This window comes from Choloepus didactylus, chromosome 2, assembly GCF_015220235.1.
Source record: "Choloepus didactylus isolate mChoDid1 chromosome 2, mChoDid1.pri, whole genome shotgun sequence".
Classification (NCBI taxonomy): Eukaryota; Metazoa; Chordata; class Mammalia; order Pilosa; family Megalonychidae; genus Choloepus; species Choloepus didactylus.
In genome coordinates, this window is record NC_051308.1 from 55,793,411 (window position 1) to 55,815,639 (window position 22,229).

The window sequence follows — 22,229 nt, forward strand, 5'->3', positions numbered from 1 at the left end:
GGAATAAGAATGGCAGAAGGAGAAGATTTGGAAAGATGAAGGAGTGCGTGGCAAATGGTTTCCACTTCCTCAATAAAGTGTGTATGAGAGGTTTGAGGAGAGAAAAAAGGTATCAAACAGTCATCTTTTGTTATGGAAAAGTTTTCTCCAGAAAAAGACATAGTGAAATCTCCCGGAACTATTGGGTGTCATTTGGAGAACCGAGCTCAGGCTCATGGGTGCAGTTTTCTTCCAGCAGCACCAGGATATGTCTGTGCAGTGAAGGGCCAAATGGAAGACCGCCTCACGGTCGGGAGAATTATCAGAAAGTGTGGGGTTATGAAGTCCATTATGAAGCATAAGCATTTGTTAACTTGAGTCAAGGTCATGCAGTCATGATATGGAAGTATTGATTAAGTCCAGGCCTGCTGAGTAAAGAACCCTGCTTCCTAGTGGAACTCTGAAGACCCATCTCTCACTGACAGGCTCTAATGACTCTAATGCAGCTAGGATACTTCAGTTCAAAGAGATGATTAGCATTGTCAGTTAGGCCGGGCCACATTGATTTTCTAATTAGCCTGTGGCATGTGCTGCGGTCTCCTCCCTTGGTAGGCTCAATAAGCACAGGCTACCACCCACAGACGGCACTCCAGTGGGGAGTCATGCGCAGAATTACCCACCTTAACCATTACTTTACCTTCAAAATTATAAATGGGTGTGTTTTTTTTGTGTGGTTTTTTTTTTTTTTTTGATAAAAGCCCATGACCTTTTTTGTAAGTATGGATCCCCTATTTTACACCTTGTCTTTCACTCATTAGTCACACCCATAAAGCATCAGCTAAGAGTTCTATTTTACCCAAAGATTTAAAAACATTTAGGTAGCAATCTGAAAGCAGGATTCTTGGAATTTTTCCAATACCCTTCTCCGATCTCCATCCCGCTAGCTGATCTTTTACAGCAACTCCATCACACCTAGATAGAAAACTTTTATTAGTTTTTTAAAGTAAAGCGCTTTTACTGGCTTTTTCCAAAGTATTCAACCTAATTTTCGTAGAAACCCTTTCTGATTTGTGTGCTCAAAGTTCATCATCTTACATAATATTTAATGAAAAATATGTAATTACCAAAGAGTACAATTGGCATAAACAGATTTTTGGATCAAACGTAACTGGCTTTTGTCAGCAGACAACGTGATGGTGGGACAGGGTGAGGGTGGCCTGGGGAGACGGCCGCTGCAGTCCTTTGCCTGGGCACCGGCTGGTGCGTCTTTTCTGAAGGGCTGCCGAACCCGACAGGAGGCAGTCGGTTCAGGGAGCTTCTGCCAAAACTCCCTCCACATTAGGAGAGCCTCCGCAGTCTCAGACAGACACCAAACGGCTGACTCCACGGTGGGATTTCAGTACCGCATAAAAACGCCTGCCTCCAATGCCTCCCTTGTAAACATGCCTAATTGTCAATATAACCGATCCCTTTCCTTAGGTCTGGAATTGCCCCTTTTCTTAGTCATCTTTCAAAAGACGAATTGCCGTCTGGTGTAGGAGGACACTCATTAAGTCTCCACCTCCTCACAAGGAAGAATTTATCAGATTACTTTTCTTCTCATAGAAAGAGTGGGTAGTGTGAAATGTTTAGAGCACGGTCTTTCCTTAATTACCAAATTTTTGTTCAGGTACACCCTTTTGGAGGCTGCCGTTCTGTTCCCACCACCAGAGGGCGCAAGGCTCGGGAGAAGGGCTTCTGCCGCCCTCGCGTCCGCTGCTCAGCGGGCGGCGGCGGGAGTGGAGCGCGTGGGCAGTGGCATTTAGCGGATGAGTAAGAAGCGATGCGGCCCCACCATCGTTGACCCTACTGCAGCTATCGCCAGCTCTGGAGACCGAGCTGACCGTGCTATGCACCCCAGTATTTATGAAGGGGCTGGTGACAGGCAAGCTCTGGATAAAGAGAGGGGGTGGATTTCTGGCTCCTGTTTCTAGGATTCTGGAGATGTGAACCTGCCCAGAGCTGGGGCAGTCGGTTCCTGTAAAGGAACCTCAGAGCCCTAGCTTCTGCAACTTGGAGAACCCCAGCTTTGTGGCAGAAATTGGAGATGTCCAGCTACCAAGGAGCCATAGAGGCGCTGGAACAGATGTAGTTCCCCATGCCAGAATATTTGAGAGGTGGGAGCACATACCAATTAAGAGCAGTGGCTTTGGAGTCAGTCAGCTTTGGGGCCTCTTGGGCATCAGCATTAACTAAATAGAGAAATTACTGAGACAATATCAGGGCTACTTGGCACTGGGAATTTCTGAATTAGATCACAGGATCCTCCGTTGACAACCAAACCCAACATAATTTTCCAGAGTTGCCTTTAAATTCCTTGAAGCTTGCAGGTGAGGATCATAAATCTCCCCTTCTGATTCCACCTCTGGCCTCCTTTCTCTCAAGCGCCCAAAAGCCCAAACCCTATGCCATAGTTTTAAAATACATCGGGAAATTCTTTGATACTCCTCCCCTCAAAATGTGGAAAGGAATTCCCCTCCCCTTGAATGTGGACTCGCGTCTAAAGAATAGAAAGTGGTGAGGTGATGCCACATGACTTCTGAGGCTAGGTCATTGGAAGGCTAGCTTCTGCCTGGCTCCCCTTCTCCTGGATCTCTTGCTTCCGTGGAAGTCAGCTGCCCTATCATGAGGACACTCAAGCAGCCCGGGAAAGGCCCACCAGGAGAGGATCTGAGGACTCCCACCGAGATCCCACCCCGACAGTGAACTTTGGAAGCAGATCCTCCAGCTCCAGCCAAGCCTTCAGATGACTGCAGCTCGGGCTGACATCTTACAGGCAAGCTCTTGACAGACTCCCAAATGGTACTGCCCAGCCAAGCCACTCCCAGGATCCTGACCCATAGAAACTGTGAGAGGTAGTAAGGGTTTATTATTAAATCACTACATTTTGGGGTAATTACATATGCAGCAATAGATATTGAATACATCCCATCTCCCTGCAGTTAAATGCAGCCTGGGTACCTTGCTTTCAGCTTCCTGGCCAGTCTTTCTGCTTCTTGGTTGGCGGCATTAGGGGCAGACAGGTCAGGAGCAGTGCTCTGAGGATGAAGAATTCTGGCTCCTGGAAAAAAGCTCCCGACCTTTCATCCTTTAAGGGCTCAGGAGGGAGGCTGCCAGTGGTATCAGCAACTGACCACCTCTTCTCAGAAAACAAGGAGGTCCTGGGACCTTGAACATAAAAGGAGAGCACCCAGAGCAGGCCTGGTTTCCAGAAGGGTCTGCGATTGGATGACTTCTATGCCACCAACCACAACTAGAATGGGACACTGGGGCACCCATGGTTGAGACCCTCTCTTTTCATATAAGAAACAACCCCAGCTCACTCCAGCTCCATGCTTAGCAAACTCAATTTTGTTGAGAAGTTAGTGTAATAAAAGTAACCAGTAAGCTGAGGGCTCACTCTTCCTCTTCCTCTCCCCAAATATTGGTGCCCTCCCTTGTTCTGTCTTCATGGGGTGGGTGATGGAGGAGTTCAGAGGAGCACATTAAAGAAAAGTAGCATCTTTCATTTTTCAAGGTATCTCAGACTTCCCCATTGTTCCAAATACTACTTGTATTCCAGTGACTCCCAGAAAATATCTCCAAGCTCAGTTCCCTACCAAGGTAGATGTCATATATCTAGTGATTGATATGGCTGTCAAGGCAGTCCACAATTTGGTCTCAGCCTTTCTGCTACCATAGCCCTAAACCCCCATGTTGAAGCTCTTCCATTAGAACTTATCTGTGTTCCTTACAACAGTGACTACAAGTTGCCACTCAATATCCATTCCCCTCCTCTTCTTTCTTTCTAAGAGAACCCAGAAAAGGACCACAGTTCCAAGCCTCCCTTGTAACTATATGAGGCCATGTGACTAAGTTCAGGCCAGTGAAATGTAAACAGAAGAGATGTCTGAGACTGTGAGACTTCTGGAAAACTGCTTATAGGAAGCTCACTTAGCAGGAGAGAGGGGGCATTTGTCTTCCTCCCCTTTCTGCTTTCTCCTGCTAAGAATTGGGATGTGATGGCTGGAGCTCCAGCAGCCATTCTGGACCATGAGGTGACCTTGAGGATGAAAGCCATGTGCTAAGGACGTTGGAGCCGAGAGAGAGATAGAACATTAACATACATATGGCACCATTATGTACATTTCTGTGCAAAACATATTTCCTGTACAAAATCATTTATTCTCATAGTAATACTATGAGACATGTACTTTTATTATCCTCGGTTTACAGATGAGAAAACTGAGAGACACAGAGAGGAAAGGTAGCTTCCTCAAGGTTACATGGCCTCAGAAAAAATTAAAACCAAGACAGTGTGACTCTGGAGTCTGTGTTCTTAGCAGCCACCTTGCACTGCCTGGGTTCCTGATGACTAAGGAACAATCACACCAGCCCTGGATTGCCTAGTTCTGTACCTCTTTTATGTGAGAGAGAAATAAACCTCAAACTTGTTTAAGCCACTGCTATTTGAGTTTTCTATTGTTGACTGCCAAGCCTACCTGATACATTCTCCAAATTGATTTTCATGCCTCCAGGCACTTGTTCAAACTGTTCCTTCTGTCTGGAATGCCCTTTTCCTTGTACACGCCTCCGTTAGTGTACCTCTTATGTAGGACATCACAGTTACTTGCTTATCCATCTGTCTCCCAAGCTAGATGATCACCTTCCAGAGTGTCAGGACACTGTCATTATTTTCTGTACCCACAAAACTTAACCTTGCCTAGCACATAAGCACTCAATAAAAGTTCATTAAATGTAATTAAATTGAGGGGGGCGGAATGTTGGTCTTCTACAAAAGCAGGAGAAGACAGTGTGCCATCAGGGATGCTGGGGTGCACTACTCCCCTCCCCCCACCCCTGACCAGTGCTGCTGAACATCTCTTACTCGCTTACTGTTCCTCCAACAAAGCTTAAGTCTTTTATTCCACAGTGAAATGAAACTTACTTTCAGTGAGCACTCTGTATGTGACGGGTACTTTGCATGTTATTTGATTCTCTACAACACTGAGAGGTTTTTACAGGCGAGGAAACTGAGACTCAGAGAGGTCAGGCAATGCTCCCAAAGCCACACAGCTGGTAACATGGACTCGAAGAACTCAGGACTCTTTGATTTCATTCACCCATACTCTTATACATGACATAGCTCATTGCTTAAAGCACATGGCTGGCACCCAAAGCACTACTCTGGGATTCCACAGACCTAGTTTCTAACCAAGCCCCTTCACCTGGGTTTGTCCTCAGTTTTCTCAGGTATAAATTGTGGAGTAATCTCTGAGGCACCTCCCAGCCCTAACAGTGCATGATCCTGTGCCTTAAACTCACACTAAGTTTAAATGATCAAGAGTCTTTTCTATACTGGGAAGTAAAAAGGGCAAAAGATACATAAAGGAAGCAACTGGAGGGCTCTGGAGATCAAGATGAGCTTGGTGTTAATTCTGCTAGGGACTGAGCTGGCTTAACCTGCTGGATCTCAGAAATCATCAAGCCCGCCCCCCTCCTCGCATCATATCCTACTTGGTCATCTATCTGAGCCCGTGAAAGGACAGCAAGAAGGACATATTCTGGGAGAAGCCTGAGTGTGTAAACACATCTCTGCCTACAGGAGGGGGTGCCTGGGCTGGACGCCTCCGAGGACCTGCATGCAGTGACATTCACCTGTGAAGCTCCCGCGGCATCAGGAATTCCGGGGAGGCTGTTGCCTGGGGGGTCAGGGAGAGGTGTAGTGAGTGTGAACAAATACACTGTGTGCTCTTGGAGGAACCAGAGTGCAGGAAAAATCCCCGAGGGGCCTCCCAGAGGCACAGAATGCTAAATGCAAACAGGCTGGCAGACAGGCCGCCGGCCCCTCTCGAGCCAGTGTGCTCCTCGCCTGGCTTGGGGGCCTGCTCAAACCCATGCCTTCAGACAGGGAGCTCCCTGAGTGCAAATCCAGCTTTGATGGCACCAGTCATGTGAATTTAAAATTGAAATTTGTTTCTCTGAACTGCTGTTTATTAGCAATTCAAGCAGAATTAAAGGAAACGATTCTTCTGTTCAAATATATCAACTCCAGCTTTCCATACATATCTGAGGATAATCAATACTGACATTTGTACAGCACTTTACAGCTTGTGAATCACTCTCACATCCATTACCTCATTTGGGCCTCCTTTAGCACTAAAATGTAAGAATTATGTTGAATCATATAAAATTGTGCCCATAATCAGTTGCTTTTGACCCACAAAGATGGCAGTTTCATGTGGTTCAACTTGATATTAGTGCTATCATCCTCATTTTGCAGATAAGGAAACTGGGGCTTTTAATAGTTCTGTGACTTGTCCATGATTTTTAGTAAATGACAGAACTGGGGCTGTATCTCTGACTCTGATTCCAGATGTCATTTGCCCATTCCACAAGTATTTATGAAGGCTTGCCTCATGCGAGGCCCTTGCTGGACATGAAAGACACAAAGAGGGACAAGAAGGGCACCCTTAACCTCCTGGAGCACTGTTTGCTTGGGAACAGAGGCATCTAGAGGAGACAGGCACCTAATAGTGAACACCCACCATGTGCTGGGCCCATTCTACTTTTATATTTCTGCTTCTATATTATTTATCTATATGTTTGAATTTCATTATTTATAAAATATCTTATTTATAAAATAGTTATTTCATTATTATTAATATTTGTATATTATTTTATCCTCACAGCAAACATACCATTTTACAAGTGAGGAAATTGAGGCATGGAGAGGTTAAGTAATATGCCCACGATCACACAGCTAGTGACAGAGACAGCAAACAAACCCAAACAGTCTGGCTCTGGAGTCCACAGGCCAAAATCAGTCTGGGGGCATCTGGGCAGGCTTCTTAGAGGAGGTGGCCTCTGAGCTGAGTCCTGGAGGATGACTAGGGCAGAGAGAAAAACATGTTCAGAGGCACAGCAACCTGAGAAAGAAAGGCATGTTTTGAAATCAGCCTGAGCACAAAGTGTTAGGGAAGGACATGGTAAGAGATGAGGTTGGACAGATAGGCAAGGGGCAGGTTATATAAAGGGTTTATTTTTTATTCTGTAATAATAGGGAGTCATTAAAAGTCTTGTCCCTGGCCATTCAGCCAAACCGTTAATCACTTCAGATGGTACCTCCGGCTATCTCTGCTCTCAGGAAGAGTGGTCACAATGTTTTGCTGGAAGTTCTGCCGTCCTTCAAGCTGGCCTTGAGGGTGGCTCTAATGCTGCAGCCGTCCACTTCTGTGTGGGGCTGGCATATTGTGCAGTCCCCAATTGTTCCTCCACAGTCATCAGGTCATGGGGAGCTCTCCGTGAGGTCGTAGGTGTGTGCTGAGGACAGGCTGGTGGTACTACAGGTGCAGGTGTAGTGGGAGTGTGAGCCACGTGCATCTTGCTCCTGTGTTCAGGACCTGCTAGACCCAGTTCCAAATATACTGATTTCACCTGATGATGGGATGGTGCTGGGCATGGCCCTCTTCTTGGCTTATTGATCAGCTCACACCCAGTTCATGAAGGGCAACTTGGGTTGCATGATGACTAGGTGTCCTGGGTTCTGGCTTTGAGACTTTTAGAGCCTAGTAGAAAGCCAAGAGCTATTTCTCAAAAGAATAGTTAGAGGGCAAAGAGGTGACACCATTGCTCCAAAAACCCCAGCCCCCACTGTAGTTCTCCCATTGGTGATTTCCACTGTCTTCTTATGGAATCCTGATCTGCCACAGACATTGGTCATCATTGGATCTGCTGGGTCATGAGAGTCACATGGCAAAACTGCTTGCATTGTAATCTGAACCCACAGTAGAATTTCTCTTGCTCTGGGCTCCTTTCAAAGCTGGAAGTCATTGATGTTCGCAATAATCTTTGCAATTCTCCTATGGATGTGGGAGGACTCCAGAGAATTCTGCTTGCTCCTTCCTATGTAATAGCCTTCACCCCATGGATCAGGACCCAGGGTGGGGATTCTGCCAGTTACTGAGGTTACCTACACATTTTTTTAGTCAGGAACTGAGAAAATAACCATGGGATGGAGTCAGTTCCCCACTGGATCTCCATGACACAGAATCAGGTAAAAATCCATTTATTACCCGGCTGCCCAAAACCCCACATTGACTAGTGGATAAAGTGGTATTCTGGGTATTATTGCTATACCAGAACCAGTGTTCAATAATCCTTGAAAGATCTGGGTAATCCTGTTCCCTGATAAACTGTTACTCTGGAAAACGGCCACAGGTCCCTCTAGGTAAGGCTAGCCTTAGGTAAAGCTAGAAGAAGATTCACAGAGCATTACTGTCAGATCCTCCCGTAAGAATACTTGGTCTTCTTGTTGTTCAAGTGTCCATGTCTGTGAACTGATTCGAGAATGGGCAAAAGGTGAGGGGTTTTGATCCTCCATCATAGCTCAAATTAGACCTCAGTTTGCTGGTCCTAGAGTTTCAGGAGTTATACAATTAGGTAAGAGGAACAAGAAGGAAAGTGGCAAGTATTTCCCTTCTTTCTGGGTAAGGTCGTAATCTTTCTTCTTTTCATTTTTGCTGCTTTTCGGGCATGTTTTCTGGCCCTTTGTGTGTCGGGCACCAAATGTTGGCCATGGGTTCCGTACAGGAGCTCTTGGGTAGACCCTATGGGGACCCCGTGTTGCACATTTCCCTGAGTCAGGAGATTTAACTTGGCTTGCCTTTATTCCTCCCCACCCCTCAGTTCCCACCAAATGTAATTAACTGTGGGTGGGCAGTCCTCTTGAGTGGGTCACTGACAAGCTCCCTCTGCTTTGTCCACCCAACCATTGGGAAACTCATGTATCTTTACTCCGCCAAACGGTGGGAGCATAGGCTGCTTTACTCCATCCCAGCTCCCCTCCCCACCCCCACACACCTCCCCACACCGTCTTTCCCCAAGCAGCCTTTCCCTTGCTCAGATCAGCTAAGTAGACTCCCAGCCAGGACATAAAGTGGCTGTCTTCTCTGCCTGCAGGTACCACCAGTCTATGCAAGTGATTCTCTGGAAGCACCCTCTCTCCTTTGCTCTCCCATGAGAGAGTGAAGGGAGGGAACAGTTTCTAATCATGAACACTGGACTCCCCCAAAGGCCAGCAGATCTCTCTCAGGCATCCTCTGCACACTGCGGGAGCAGGGGGGTGTTGCTGTTGATTCCCCTCAGCATGTCCTGTGTGGAATTGGGCTGGTGACTCTCTGAATTTAGAGTGCATGGTATTTAGCATCTTCTATTCTCACCTTTGGCTGTAACCATACTTCCAGTATGACAGAAATGTCCCATTAGACATCCTGGTAAATATGTGTTTCTCAAGACTGTAGGAAAAGAAATGTCTTCTGGGTCCTCTCAATGTGAGTGGGTGGGTCTCACATAAATCCATGTCCAGATTTCTATCTCCCAAATTCTATGCCTTCTTTTCCTAGGGCCAAGGGATTTCTGGCTTCTCAATCCCATTTAGTGGGAGCCAAGGTGGAGTCCATGCTTCAGTCTACCAGACAGAGTTGTACACTCGCAGTGACTCAAACCAGGACATTCAATCCAGACGCTCCTGCAAAAGCCCCCATATCTTCAAACTCAGGAAATCTAATATTGTATTCTTCTCTCCTTGGTCTTATTCTCTCATAATTCATTCCCATGTGAATTCTGTAGATTTTGGGTGATTCAAATTAATACCATCATCCAATACTTGTGATGTGAACATTTTCTCCTCCAGAGTTTGACTAGGTAATTAATTACCACAGCCCCACCACTCCACTACCCCACCACCCCACCACCACCCAGTATGGAGGCATCTGCCTCTAATTATTATTTTTAGGCCTAGAGATAATAAGGGTAGTGACTCCTCCCCTTGTGAGGTAACTCTGTAAGTTTACTCCATACAGGGTTTCCAGATAGAGGAGAAGAAGCTTCTGCTTCTGAAAAGAAAGGCCCAGTGGGGTGAGAGGTTCTGGGTAATCTGAGCCCATCAGCTGTCCCTGTATATCTTCATTCCAACTATTGGGGCTTCACTCTTTTCTAATCAATACCTTATCTTTCACATTTGAAATGTAGAGAAGCTGACATTTCAACTAAATTTGTCATTTGACCCCCTATAGGATCAAACTTTGTGATTGGGTTTGATTATCTCTGTCCTGCAGCTGTGAGCTATAAGAAAGCTTTTTAATAAAATCAGAGAGCCCCTGGGTTTCTTTCCATGTCTTGGACTGAAATATATGCATTTGAGTTTTTTATTCTCTCCTTGAGCCTCCCACTACTGTAAGAAGCAACCCTACTGCCCACCCCCTTGAATCCTTTAATTCCTTTTCACACTGTTCCTCGTCTTAGTTTGGGCTCAGAAAGCAGAAACATGTTTGGGCACATGCAGTTGATCTGGGTTTCTGTCCAGGAGGAGATGAGGGAGCAGGGAGAGTGAGTCGGGGAACGGAGAAAAAGCAACTAAGGGTGCACGGCCGAGTTGCTTAACGTGGTGGGGAAGTGGGCTCACTCCCTCTGTGGATCTTCTGAAGCATGATGTAGAAGGGGCTTCAGGATTGTCCCTCTGAAGGAGAAGAGTGATTTATCCACCAACTTCCAGCCGCTGCGGTTGAGGTCTGCCCTCAGGAATGGTAACTACCCCCCACAGATGGGGACCGGCTGTATCTGATCACGGGATGGGTGCTTTTCCATGGCTTTGGAGAAAGCCCTGAGGCAGGAACGCACAGAGCCCCCGGTGTACACTTGAGTGTGACTGTCCCATAGTTGCACTGAAATCAGCAGGGCAGTGGGGATGTGGCCCGGGGAACCCAAAGCACCTGCTACGGAGCCTCCATGTCCTTGCCCTTCCACTGCTGATAACTTAAGTAGTTGTTTTGCTCTTGAGCAAAACAGGAGCTATCAGAAATCCTGACTGAATTTCCACTGCCTTCAACCCCAAACAGGCAGATAAATCCTGGCACCCCCACATTTCTATGAGGATCTATTTCCTACCACCACTTAAGGCACCAATTTCTAAGTCTGTTAGGGTTCCTGATTGCAAACATCAGGACTGATTTAGGCTGATTTAATCTGAAAAGGGAATTTATTGAAAAAAACACTGGGTAACTCATAAAATTGCCAAAAAGAACCATGCTCGAATAACAGTCAGGAAAAGGGTCACCAGATCTCAGCCAAGCCAGCCTGCCACTCAGAAATTATTAGAGTCCTTCAGGGATTGGTCTGGGGATGCTATACTGAGACTTGAGTGAACATTTCCCAGGAAATGTTGAACAACCAAACCACTGAATATGAAAAAATAGAGAGTTCATGGGTATGGAGTCCTCGGGCAGCAGGGGTGCCCTTGGACATGGGTGAGAAGGAGGTATGAGAAACCTTCCAGGCTGCAGTCACCAGAAGGCACCGTGCACGCACATCACCCGAGTGCTAGGGATAAGGGAGGGCTCCTCTTTCTTCCTGGACCTTAGGACATAGGCTCTTACTTCTCATCGTCTCATATATTTCTATTCTACAGAAGGTTATGAGAATTAATAAGCTCAGTCACAGTGTAAATCTACTTTGCCATGTGTACACATTAAATCCGGTGGAATAATTTATAAGTACACACCTTGCTTCTTGAGTGCAGCTTGGCAGCCACGTAAGTCTGGGTTTTGTCTGTTTAACTTGTAATGGTGCCTTACTCCCTGAGGGTCTCCCTTCCCCCACTGGGGGCACTGAGTCTCACCTGCATGCTCAATCCTGCCTCTAACTCGGGGACTTGTTCTGACCTCAGCCATGGGAAGTTTAAGGAGTCCTAGTTCAGGAGCTCGGTCATAAGTCACCCAGTCCTGCTCTGACTGCGTGACTAAGTTTGTGCCCAGGTCCTCACCTTGTAACCAAATATCCCCACCTGGGCCTCTAAGTTATTCTTCTGAGCCTGAATATCTGCCTAGAAAATTTAGCAGCAGCCCAGTCTTCCAGAGCCAAGGCTCAGCCTTACTCCCACCCATCTGTGCAAGATTTTAAATTCCATCATTCTTGCTAGAAATCCTGCCCAGAGTCAGCCTGCTGCCAGTTCCCCTTGATGCTGACCACCTGCCCATTTGGTTCTCCCATGGAGCCTGCTCACAGCACACATGCCACCCCCTACCCACACTTACTATGATCCCACACTGCTGGGATCCTCTCTTTGTTCTTTCGGCTGGCTTCCTGAAGACCGCCATCTACTACATCACCTGGGCCTGTCCACGCACACTCAGAGTACACTACCTGGCTGCATTTTCTCCCACCCCCTGCAGCAGGGCCTCCCCACCCCTACCCCTCACCTTATCTTCACCACCCACCAGCCACCCCCTGCCCCAAGAATAGGTGACTAGGACTGACTGGTTTCTATATTCTGACCACTTCTGGTCTGACCCCTCCCATTCTTTACTGAGTCCCAGATTCCCATTTCCAACACAGCTTGTTTCTTTCCTTGAGCCTCCTGGTTATAATTTGTGCCCAGCTCTAGATAAGTTTTTTTGTGTTAGTCTCCAAGAATGAACAACCCATTGATTTCAAGTAAAATCTCCTCTCTCTACAAGAGAATGGCTTCAATCAAGTTGCTTATTCCCACAAGAAACAGCCTTTCTCTTCTCTGTATGTTATTACATTTTGTTCATTCACTTAATTCATATATATTGAGCAACTACCATACTTCAGACACTGTGTTAAGTAAGTGCTAAGCTTTAGAGGTAATTAAGGTATGGTTCTTACCCTCAAAGGCTTGCAGTCTAGAGGGAAAAAGTCCTTTAGCAAAAGAAGTCAAACAACATGGTAAGTGCTACTTTATTTGAAGCATGAGCAAAATACAATTAATTTTTTAAATTATTGTTACGGTAGGGGATATCTGCCTAGGCTCCTGCATGCAGAAAAGATTGGAACTGGGTCCTAGGAAGCCGTGGATGGAGTGGAGGACATCTGTTGGATGAGGGCAGGCATGGCGAGAAGGCACAGTGAGAAGGAGGCAGAGGAGCCTCCAGAAGTGGACGGAGGTGAGAATATGAGCTAACACTAAGTAGGAGTTGAGTCCAGGGCAGGTCAATCATCATTGCTCAGCAAACAAGCTCTCTGTCAGAGAATCACTTTACGTCTTAGGAGTGATTTTTTTATTATCAGAAGCTGAATCCAAGGGGTTAAGGAAAAATGAGTCAGTTAATTGGAGATATGTCTTTAAAAAGGAATTCAGGATGAATTAATTTGCTGAACCAGACTGAGGTGATATGCACCATCTAATGTGATATATGTGATACAGACCAGAAAAACTAACCAAGAATAATAGGTGTGCTGGTTTGAATGTATTATGTCCCCCAGAAAAAGCCATATTCTTTGATGCAATCTTGTGGGGCAGACATATTAGTGGGGATTATGTTGGAACGTTTGGATTAGGTTGTTTCCATGGAAATGCGCCCCACCCAACTGTAGGTGAAAACTCTGATGAGATATTTCCATGGAGGCGTGGCCCCACCCATTCAGGGTGGGCCTTGATCAGTGGAGCCATATAAATGAGCTGACGGGCAGAGGGAACTCAGTGCAGCTGTGAGTGACATTTTGAAGAGGAGCTACAGCCAAGAGGGACACTTTGAAGAATGCACAGGAGCAGAGAGAGGAGCTTCAGCTTAACAGAGACATTTTGAAGATGGCCGTTGAAAGCAGACTCTTGCTCCAGAGAAACTGAGAGAGGACAAATATCCCAAGTGCAACTAAGAGTGACATTTTTGAGGAACTGCAGCCTAGAGAGGAACATCCTGGGAGAAAGCCATTTTGAAACCAGAACTTTGGAGCAGATGCCAGCCACGTGCCTTCCCAGCTAATAGAGGTATTCCGGACACCACTGGCCATCCTCCTCGTGAAGATACCTGATTGTTGATGACTTACATTGGACATTTTATGGCCTTAAGACTGTAACTTTGTAACCAAATAAACTCCCTTTATAAAAGCCAATCCATTTCTGATGTTTTGCATTCTGGCAGTTTTAGCAAACTAGAACAATAGGTGAAAACCAGACCTCATTAAAAACAAAACAAAATGATAACAAAAAACCCATCCATGTATTCTTAATCAGGGAATTGCTTTAAACCAGCCAGAAATGGTAGAGAAAAATTCCAGCAGGTCTTTTAGAAGCCCAGACATAGATAAGGGTCCTGGTAACTGGCCTCGAACCCAAATTTTCATCCGTCCAGACATACAACTAGACTACCCTTCCTAGCCTCTTTTGCAGCCAAGTGAGGCCATGTGTCTGTGTTCCAGCCAATAGAATGAACAAAAGTAATGTGTGACAACTCCAGGCCTGGCCCATGGAAACTGCTCACAGAAAATTCTCCATGCTCTCTCCTCTTCTGCAGGCTTGATATAGACGAGCATGGCAAACTTGGAAGCCAAGTATTGAAGACAGAGGAATCACCAGATGGAAGGAGCCTGGGCTCCAGAATTACCACTTGGGGGATAGTTGCTACCAATCCTGAACACTAATTTTAGATGTTGAGTGAAGAACAAACTTTCATTGTGTTAAACCATGAGAGTTTATGAGTACTCCATTACAGCTTAGCATTACCTCAGCCTTACCCTAAAAGATGAAAGAGAAGACCACATCTTGCTTAGACAGGCCTGGTCTAAGTGGAGGGACAGTGGAGGGACCAGAGATGGGAAAGCATCCAGAAGGCCAGGGCAGCTGGAGACTGGTGTGGATTCAGCCCATGTCTTTCTGGGTCACACGCGGAGAGAGGTCTAGGAACAGGACTATGCAAAGTTAAACATTCCACCAGGACAACATTGGGGCCAGCCTGAATCACAATGGCTGTGGTGACCTTACAGTAAGGAGAGAAACAAGGCCTCTGAGCCTCATACATTGTTTCAATGAAGAAAAATATGAGTTAAAAAAGTGCTTCTGTAGCTAGACAAAATAGCCTAGGGCTTCCTTAGACTCAGACTCAGAAATCTGCTGAGGCTTATCTGTTTTTATGTTTTGTTGCTTTCTTTGATAATTCCCATCAGTCGTCTCTTAGTTTCCCGAGAAAGTTCTGTTTGAAAATTCCAAATAGGACTGTCTGATCCAGGGTAACGGCAGTCAAGGCACACTTAGGCCAGCCTCGGGAGGAGAGAGGTGTGCCCCTAGGCCAGGTGAAACAGTGCAGGGACTGATGTGGCTTAAACCGTCTATCTATTTGGGATGGGAAATTTTCCCATGTGCAAGACTATCCTAAGAACTTCAGGATTCTTAGCACCCCTCACCAAGCCTACTAAAAGGCAGTCAAGTCCCCAGTCATCGTGACAACAAAAACTCCCCCAAGCATTTCCAACACCAGCAGGGGCAGTACCTGAAAACCCAGGTTGAGAACCACTGAATGGAAAATAGAGAAATCACGTGTAAGTGGAAAGTTTTGAGAACTGGGGGGTATTATAAGGGACACCTGAAATCTGCCCTGCCTCTTTTATACCAGGATTCTTCTCTAGGACCTCAATAAAGATATTCCCCTCTTAAGCCTTTTTCTGGACTCTCCTCTTTCTGGACCACCCCATTCCCCTGGTTGTTCACCCAGTGCAAACCAGTATGAATGCAAAGCTGGTTTTTCCTACCAGTTTCTGAGTGGGAAACTCCACCCCATACCAAAGACCTGGTGTCCTGCTGGATTATTATTAAGTTTGGTCCATAACACAACCAAGAGTGTGTCTAAAGCCCATCATATTTCCTCTTCAGAGCAATAGATCAAAGCATTGGTCAGGGGCACCCAAGGTCCTCCAGTCTGCAGTTAGGAAGAAGCCTGGAGTACTGGAGAGATAGTGACAGACAGTTTGGCCTCACACTGGAGTATACTGAGATGGAATGCAGGAGAGGCGGGGGGCAATTGATAACAGTTTCATTCATTGCTCACCTGGGATGATGGGCAGGAGAAGAGTGTCCAACTTTTTTTGGTAAAGCTATGAGGTATAGGTCTCTCATGATGGTGCAAATCGCATGATGATCTGAATCCCTGGGAAACGGAGGGGAGGAACTGAGCTCAGATAAAAGGAAATGAGGATCTCGTCTTTAATTCTGGCAGCCACTTCATTAGAATCAGATGCCTGATGTGCTAGTGAATATGAGGACTATGGGAAGGGGCCCTGTGAGGACCAGCTAAGAGTAGGATGCAGTGATGTAACTCGAGGTGGTGGAGTCATTGGGCAGGGTGCCCACACCCCTACAAAAATCCACCACCTAAAAAGGATTTCTCCCACAACTCGATGAATCACTCTGCATTTAAAGATGACTTCAGTCAGGCAATTGGTTTGACTATCTCCCAATTACCATTTCCTCTTAATTATAATATGCATCTTCCTCTTTCCCCTACACACATTTTAATATTTCTGAAATATGGATGTGTCTTAAAATAGATGTACAAAATTCCTATTTGGGAGACCTGTGGGAATATGGCAGAGAAGGAAGCTCTAGGAGTCAGTCCCTCTGACAGACTATTAAACAGACAGCAACTGTCTGAATCAACTATTTCAAAACTCCAGAGTCCAGTAGAACACTGTACAGCATCCAGGGAAGAGCAGGAGGAAGAGGCTGGTAAATTATGATAAATTGCACTCTCTGCAGGGGCAGTTACTGTCACCCACCCCCTACTCTCATAGCAGGCAGCAGTGGGGTCTAGCCCCCAGCATAGCTTGCTGGTGCCAGAAAGGGATATAAAAATCCACTTCCTCAAGATCTGGGTGGGCACGGGCTGATTGCTTATCATGACTGTTGTTTCACCACTTCAGATCTCTGGGGGCCCCAGCTCTGAGGGGGGCCAGGCTCTGAGGGCGACCATTGTTGTAACCCACCCTGGCAAAGGTGGCAGGAGGAGACATAAAGACCGTTCACTGTCTCAGACCTGGGGAGGACAGTGGAAGGGTTGCATTTGCTGGGCAGGTCAGAAAGTGCAGTGCAGCTTTGGGAGCTTTGGAAGAAGCTCTGGCACCATTCCTGGCCCCTCTTCATCCCCCTTGCAGGGCAGTTTAGAACTGGCCTGGGCTCCCTTTGTGGGTCCCTGGCCTTGCTCTGCCTGCAAAGACTGACTTGGGAAACTCCCCTCCTTCCTGTGTGCCTTACCCCACCCCCACGCCCACCCCAAATTTGCCCTCCAGGCAAAAGCAGCTTGAGCTAAGGAAAGCAGTGTAAGATACAATTCAGATGGAGAGCCTGGGGCAAAGGCTTACCTGTTTTAAGACCTGCAGAGGAACACCCTAGAGAGGGAGAAGTTCTGTCCCCTGGGAAATAGAGGGGGAATTCATACTCCTGTGAACAGAAGGCTTCTAAGGCCACTAGCAAGCTTAGAGGCCAGGACAAGACATGGGCCCAGGAAAAGACAGGGAGGACCCTGCACTTTGCATTCATCTTGGGTGGACCTTTCTGACAGGAGGGCTGACATTTAAGAAAACCTCTGTCATATCACCAGACAGTGACAAACTCAAGATGCAGACATCTCAGGGAATAAGTACCAGAGTTAACATTTAAAAATATTTAAATTTACAGTGTGCAATGAAAGATGACAAGACAAACAAAGAAACAGGAAATGATGGCCCATCCAAAGGTAGCGGGTAAAAATCCAGGAAACATCAACAAAGACCAAACTGTGGACATATCAGACAAAGACTTTTAAAAAATGATCTTCAATATGCCCACAAAGATGAAGGAAAATACAGAGAAAGAACTAAAGGATATCAGGAGAACAAAGAATGAACAATATGCAAATCCCAATAAAAGGAGTGAAATTTTCAAAAGGAACCAAACAGAACTACTGGAGTTGAAGACCACAATAATTGAAATGAAAAATTCCCTAGAGGGTTTCATCAGCAGATTGGAATTGGCAAAAGAAATAATCAGCTGAGGAGCAGAAAGAAAAAAGAACTACAAAAAGTGAAAATAGCCTAAGAGACCTCTGGGACACCATCAAGCATACCAATATATACATAATGGGGGTCCCAGAAAGAGAAGGCAGGCAGAAAGGGGCAGACGGAATAGTCAAAGAAATAATGACAGAAAACATCCCAAATTTAGCAAAAGATGTGAACATGGACATCCAAGAAGCTCAGAGAACACTAAACAGAAAAACTTGAAGAAAAATATGCCCTGTCACATATTAATCAAACTGTCAAGTGCAAAAGACAAAGAGAGCTCTGAAAACTGCAAGAGAAAAGCAACATGTCATGAGCAAGGGAGTCTCAATCAGACCAAGGGCTGATTTTTCATCAGAAACCATGGAGGCAAGAGAGCAGTAGGTTGAAATACTTAAAGTGCTGAAAGAAATCATTGCCAGACAAGAATTTCTATATGGTGAGACTTTCTATCAAAAAATCAGGGTGAGATTAAAATATTCTCAGATAAATAAAAGCTGCAGGAGTTCATCACCACTAGACCAGCCCTACAAGCAATGCCAAAGGGAGCTCTTCAGACTGAAAGGAAAGGACACAAGATAGTAGTTCAAAGTGGCATAAAGAAATAAAGACCTCTAGTAAGGGTAACCATTTGGGTAATTATGAACTTCAATACTATTGTATTGTTTAGTAGGTAGCTCTACTTCCTATTCTTATAGGTGCTAAAAGGAAAATGCATAAAAAGTAATGCTAAATCTATGGTTTTGGATAGGCAATATAAGGATATAATTTGCAACAAGTTCAAAATAGACAGGGGATAGAAAGGTATAGAAACACGGTATGTGTATGTTATTGAAGATAAATTGGTATGAAATTCAGTGTGATTCTTACAGATTTAGGATGTTAAATTTTAATACCATGGCAACCACAAAGAAAACACATGAAAAATATATTCAGAGGGAAATGAGAAGGGACTCAAAATGGTACAAAACAAAAAATCAAATAAATATGAAAGAAAGCATTAACAAAAGAATTGGGAGTCAAAAAGATGTAAGATATACAAAGACAAAATAATAAAATAGCAGAAGAAAGTATTGCATTATCAGCAGTTATTTTAAATCTTAATGGATAACTCTCCAGTCAAAAGGTAGATATTGGCAGAATAGATTAAGAAAACATGACCCAAATATATGCTGTCCATGGGAGAGTCCCTTTAAATTCAAAGACAAGTAGTTGAAAGTGAAAGGATGGGAAAAAGTATACCGTGCAAGCAGTAATCAAAAAAGAATTCAGGCAGCCATACTAATATCAGATAAAATAGACTTTAACTTAGAAACAGTTATGAGGGACAAAGAAGGTCATTATGTACTGATAAAGGGGTCAAATAAACAAGAAGATACAAAAATTATAAATATATGTGAATCTAACAGCAGAGCCCCAAAATATATGAAGCAAATACTGACAGATTTGAAGGGAGAAATAGACAGTTCTGCCTTAACAATAGGATATTTTAATACACCACTTTTGAAAATGGATAGACTATCTAGGCAGAACACCAATAAGGAAATAGAAGACTTGAATGATATGCTAAACCAGCTAGACCTAACAGATATATATAGAACACTTCACCCACAGCAGCAGAATACACATTCTTCTCTGGTGCACATGGGTCATTCTCCAGGATAGATCATATTTTAGGTCACAAAACAAGTCTCAATAAATTCAAAAGTATGGAAATCATACAATGAATATTCTATGACCAGAAAGGAATGAAGCTAGAAATCAATAAAAGAAGGATAAATGGAAAATTCACAAATATGTAGAAATCAAAAAACATACTGTTGAAACAACCACTGGGTGAAAGAAGAAAACACAAGGAAAATTAGGAAATATTTGGGAGTGTATATAATGAAAACACAATGTACCAAAACTTACGGGATGCAGCAAAGACAGTGCTAGGAGGGAAACTTGTAGCTCTAAATACTTACATTAAAAAAAGAAGAATCTCAAAGCAGAGACCTAATATTAAAACTAGAGGATCTAGAAAAGAGCCAACAAAACTCAAAGTGTGCAGAAGGAAGGAAATAGCAGAGATTAGAGGGGAGGTAAAAGAAATAGAGCATAAAAAAAAAGAGAGAGAGAGAGAATCAACAAAACCAAAAGTTGGTTCTACAAGAAAATCAGTAATGTGGACAAGCTTTTAGCTAGACTGACGAGGAAAAAGAAAGGACACAAATAAATAAATCAGAAATGAAAATGGGAACATTACTACCAATCCCACAGGAATAAAAAGATGGTAAAAGGATACAATGAACAACTGTATGCCAACAAGTTAGGTAACCTAGATGAAATGGACAAATTCCTAAAAACACTCAGACTACCTACACTGACTCAAGAAGATACAGATCTCAAGAAACCAATTACTGGTAAAGAGATAGAATCAGTCATCAAAAACCTCCCAATCAAGAAAAGTCCAGGACCACATGGCTTCATAGGGGAATTTTACCAAACATTCCAAGAAAACTTAAGACCAATCCTGCTCAAACTCTTCCAAAAAAATTGAAGTGGAGGAAATACTCCGTAATTCATTCTGGGAGGCCAACATCACCCTCACACCAAAGCCTGATATAGATACCACAAAAAAAGAAAATTACAGACAAGTTCCTTTATTGATATGGATGCAAAAATCCTCAACAAAATACTACAAAGAGAGTCCAAAAGAGCACAAAATATTTACCTGTCATGGTGGGATTTATCCCAGGTATGCAAGGATGGTTCAACGTAAGAATATTAATGTAATACAGCACATTACATCTCTATTGATGCAGCAAAGGCATTTGACAAAACCCAGCATTCGGAAGAAAGCATTCAGAAAACTAGGATTAGTAGGAAACATCCTCAACATGATAAAGGATGTATATGAAAAGCACATAGCTAACATCATACTCAATGGCAAAAAACTGAAAGCTGTCTCTCTATGATGAGGAACAAGACAAGAATATCCACTTTCACCACTGTTATTCAAAATAGCACTAGAAGTCCTTGCCAGAGGAATTAGGCAAGAAAAAGAAATAAAAAAACACCCAAATTGAAAAGAAAGAAGTGAAACTTCCTCTGTTTGCAGATGACATGATCCTATATACAGAAAACCCTAAAAAATCTACAACTAAGTTCGTAGAACTAGGAAATGAATTCAGCAAAGTAGCAGAGCACAAGATCAGCAACCCCAAATCTGTGTTGTTTCTATACACAAGCAATGGACAATCTGAAGGGAAATCAAGAAAGAAATTCCTTTTACAATAGGAACTAAAAGAATCAACTGTCTAGAAATAAATCTACCCAAGGATGTAAAGCACTTGTACACAGAAAACTACAAAACATTGCTATAAGAAATCAAAGAAGGAATTGAAGGACATTCTGTGTTTAGAATGGGAAGATCAAATATCGTTACAATGTCAACTCTAACCAAAGCAATGTACAGATTCAATGCAATCCCAATCAAAATTCCAACAACCTTCTTTGCAGAAATGGTAAAGACAATCATCAAATTTATATGGACAGGTAAGGACCCCAAATAATCAAAGCCATCTTGAAAAAGTAGAACAAAGTTGTAGGACTCACATTTCCTATTCTTAAAACTTATCACAAAAACAATTGAATGTACACTTTGATTTGTATGGCTGCATGGTATGTGAATATATCTCAATAAAATTAATTTTAAAAAAACATTACAAAGCCACAGTAAACAAAACTGCCTAGTACTTGCACAAGGACAGACATATAGAACAATGGAATCAAATTGAGGGTTCAGAATCTGTTGCATGGTAATCCAGTAGATTTGATTCTTGATATACCTATATAGCTTTTATTGTGTGATCATACAATAGTGAAAACCTGGTGACTGACACTCCCTTTAACCAGTGGGTGGGCAGATGAGTAATAAAATAATGACACAAATATATAAATAATAGGCGGGATAAGGGGTATTGGATGGTTTGGGTGTTCTTTTTAGTTAATATACTTATTTTTAATTTTTTCTTTATTTTTGAGTAATGAAAATGTTTGAAAATTGATTGTGGTGATGAATGCACAACTATATGATGATATTGTGAGCCATCAATTATATACTTTGGATGGATTATATGTTGTGTGAGTATATCTCAATAAAATTGCATTAAAATAATTTTTTAAAAATTGAGGGCTCAGAAATCAAATCTCACATTTATGGCCAATTTATTTTGGACAAAGGAGCAAAGTCCACTTAATTGGGAAAGAATAGTGTGCTGATTTTAATCTATTTTGTACCCCATAAAAGGCCATGCACTTTTAATCCAATTTTGTGACCTATTGTGGGTGGGACCTTTCGATTAGATTGTTTCCATGGAGGTGTGACCCAGCCCATTCAAGGTGGGTCTTAATTGTCT

General features: G+C 43.9%; 1 protein-coding gene across 1 annotated transcript in view; it reads left to right on the forward strand.

Annotated features, from left to right (window-relative positions):
* Positions 1-12,907: 12,907 nt before the first annotated feature.
* LOC119511636 (non-histone chromosomal protein HMG-17-like) overlaps positions 12,908-22,229 on the forward strand; it is a 34,267-nt gene continuing 24,945 nt past the window's right edge. The window contains exon 1 of the mRNA XM_037806141.1: positions 12,908-12,962. Coding sequence (XP_037662069.1) covers positions 12,908-12,962 — 55 coding nt within the window. The remainder of the gene's footprint in view (positions 12,963-22,229) is intronic.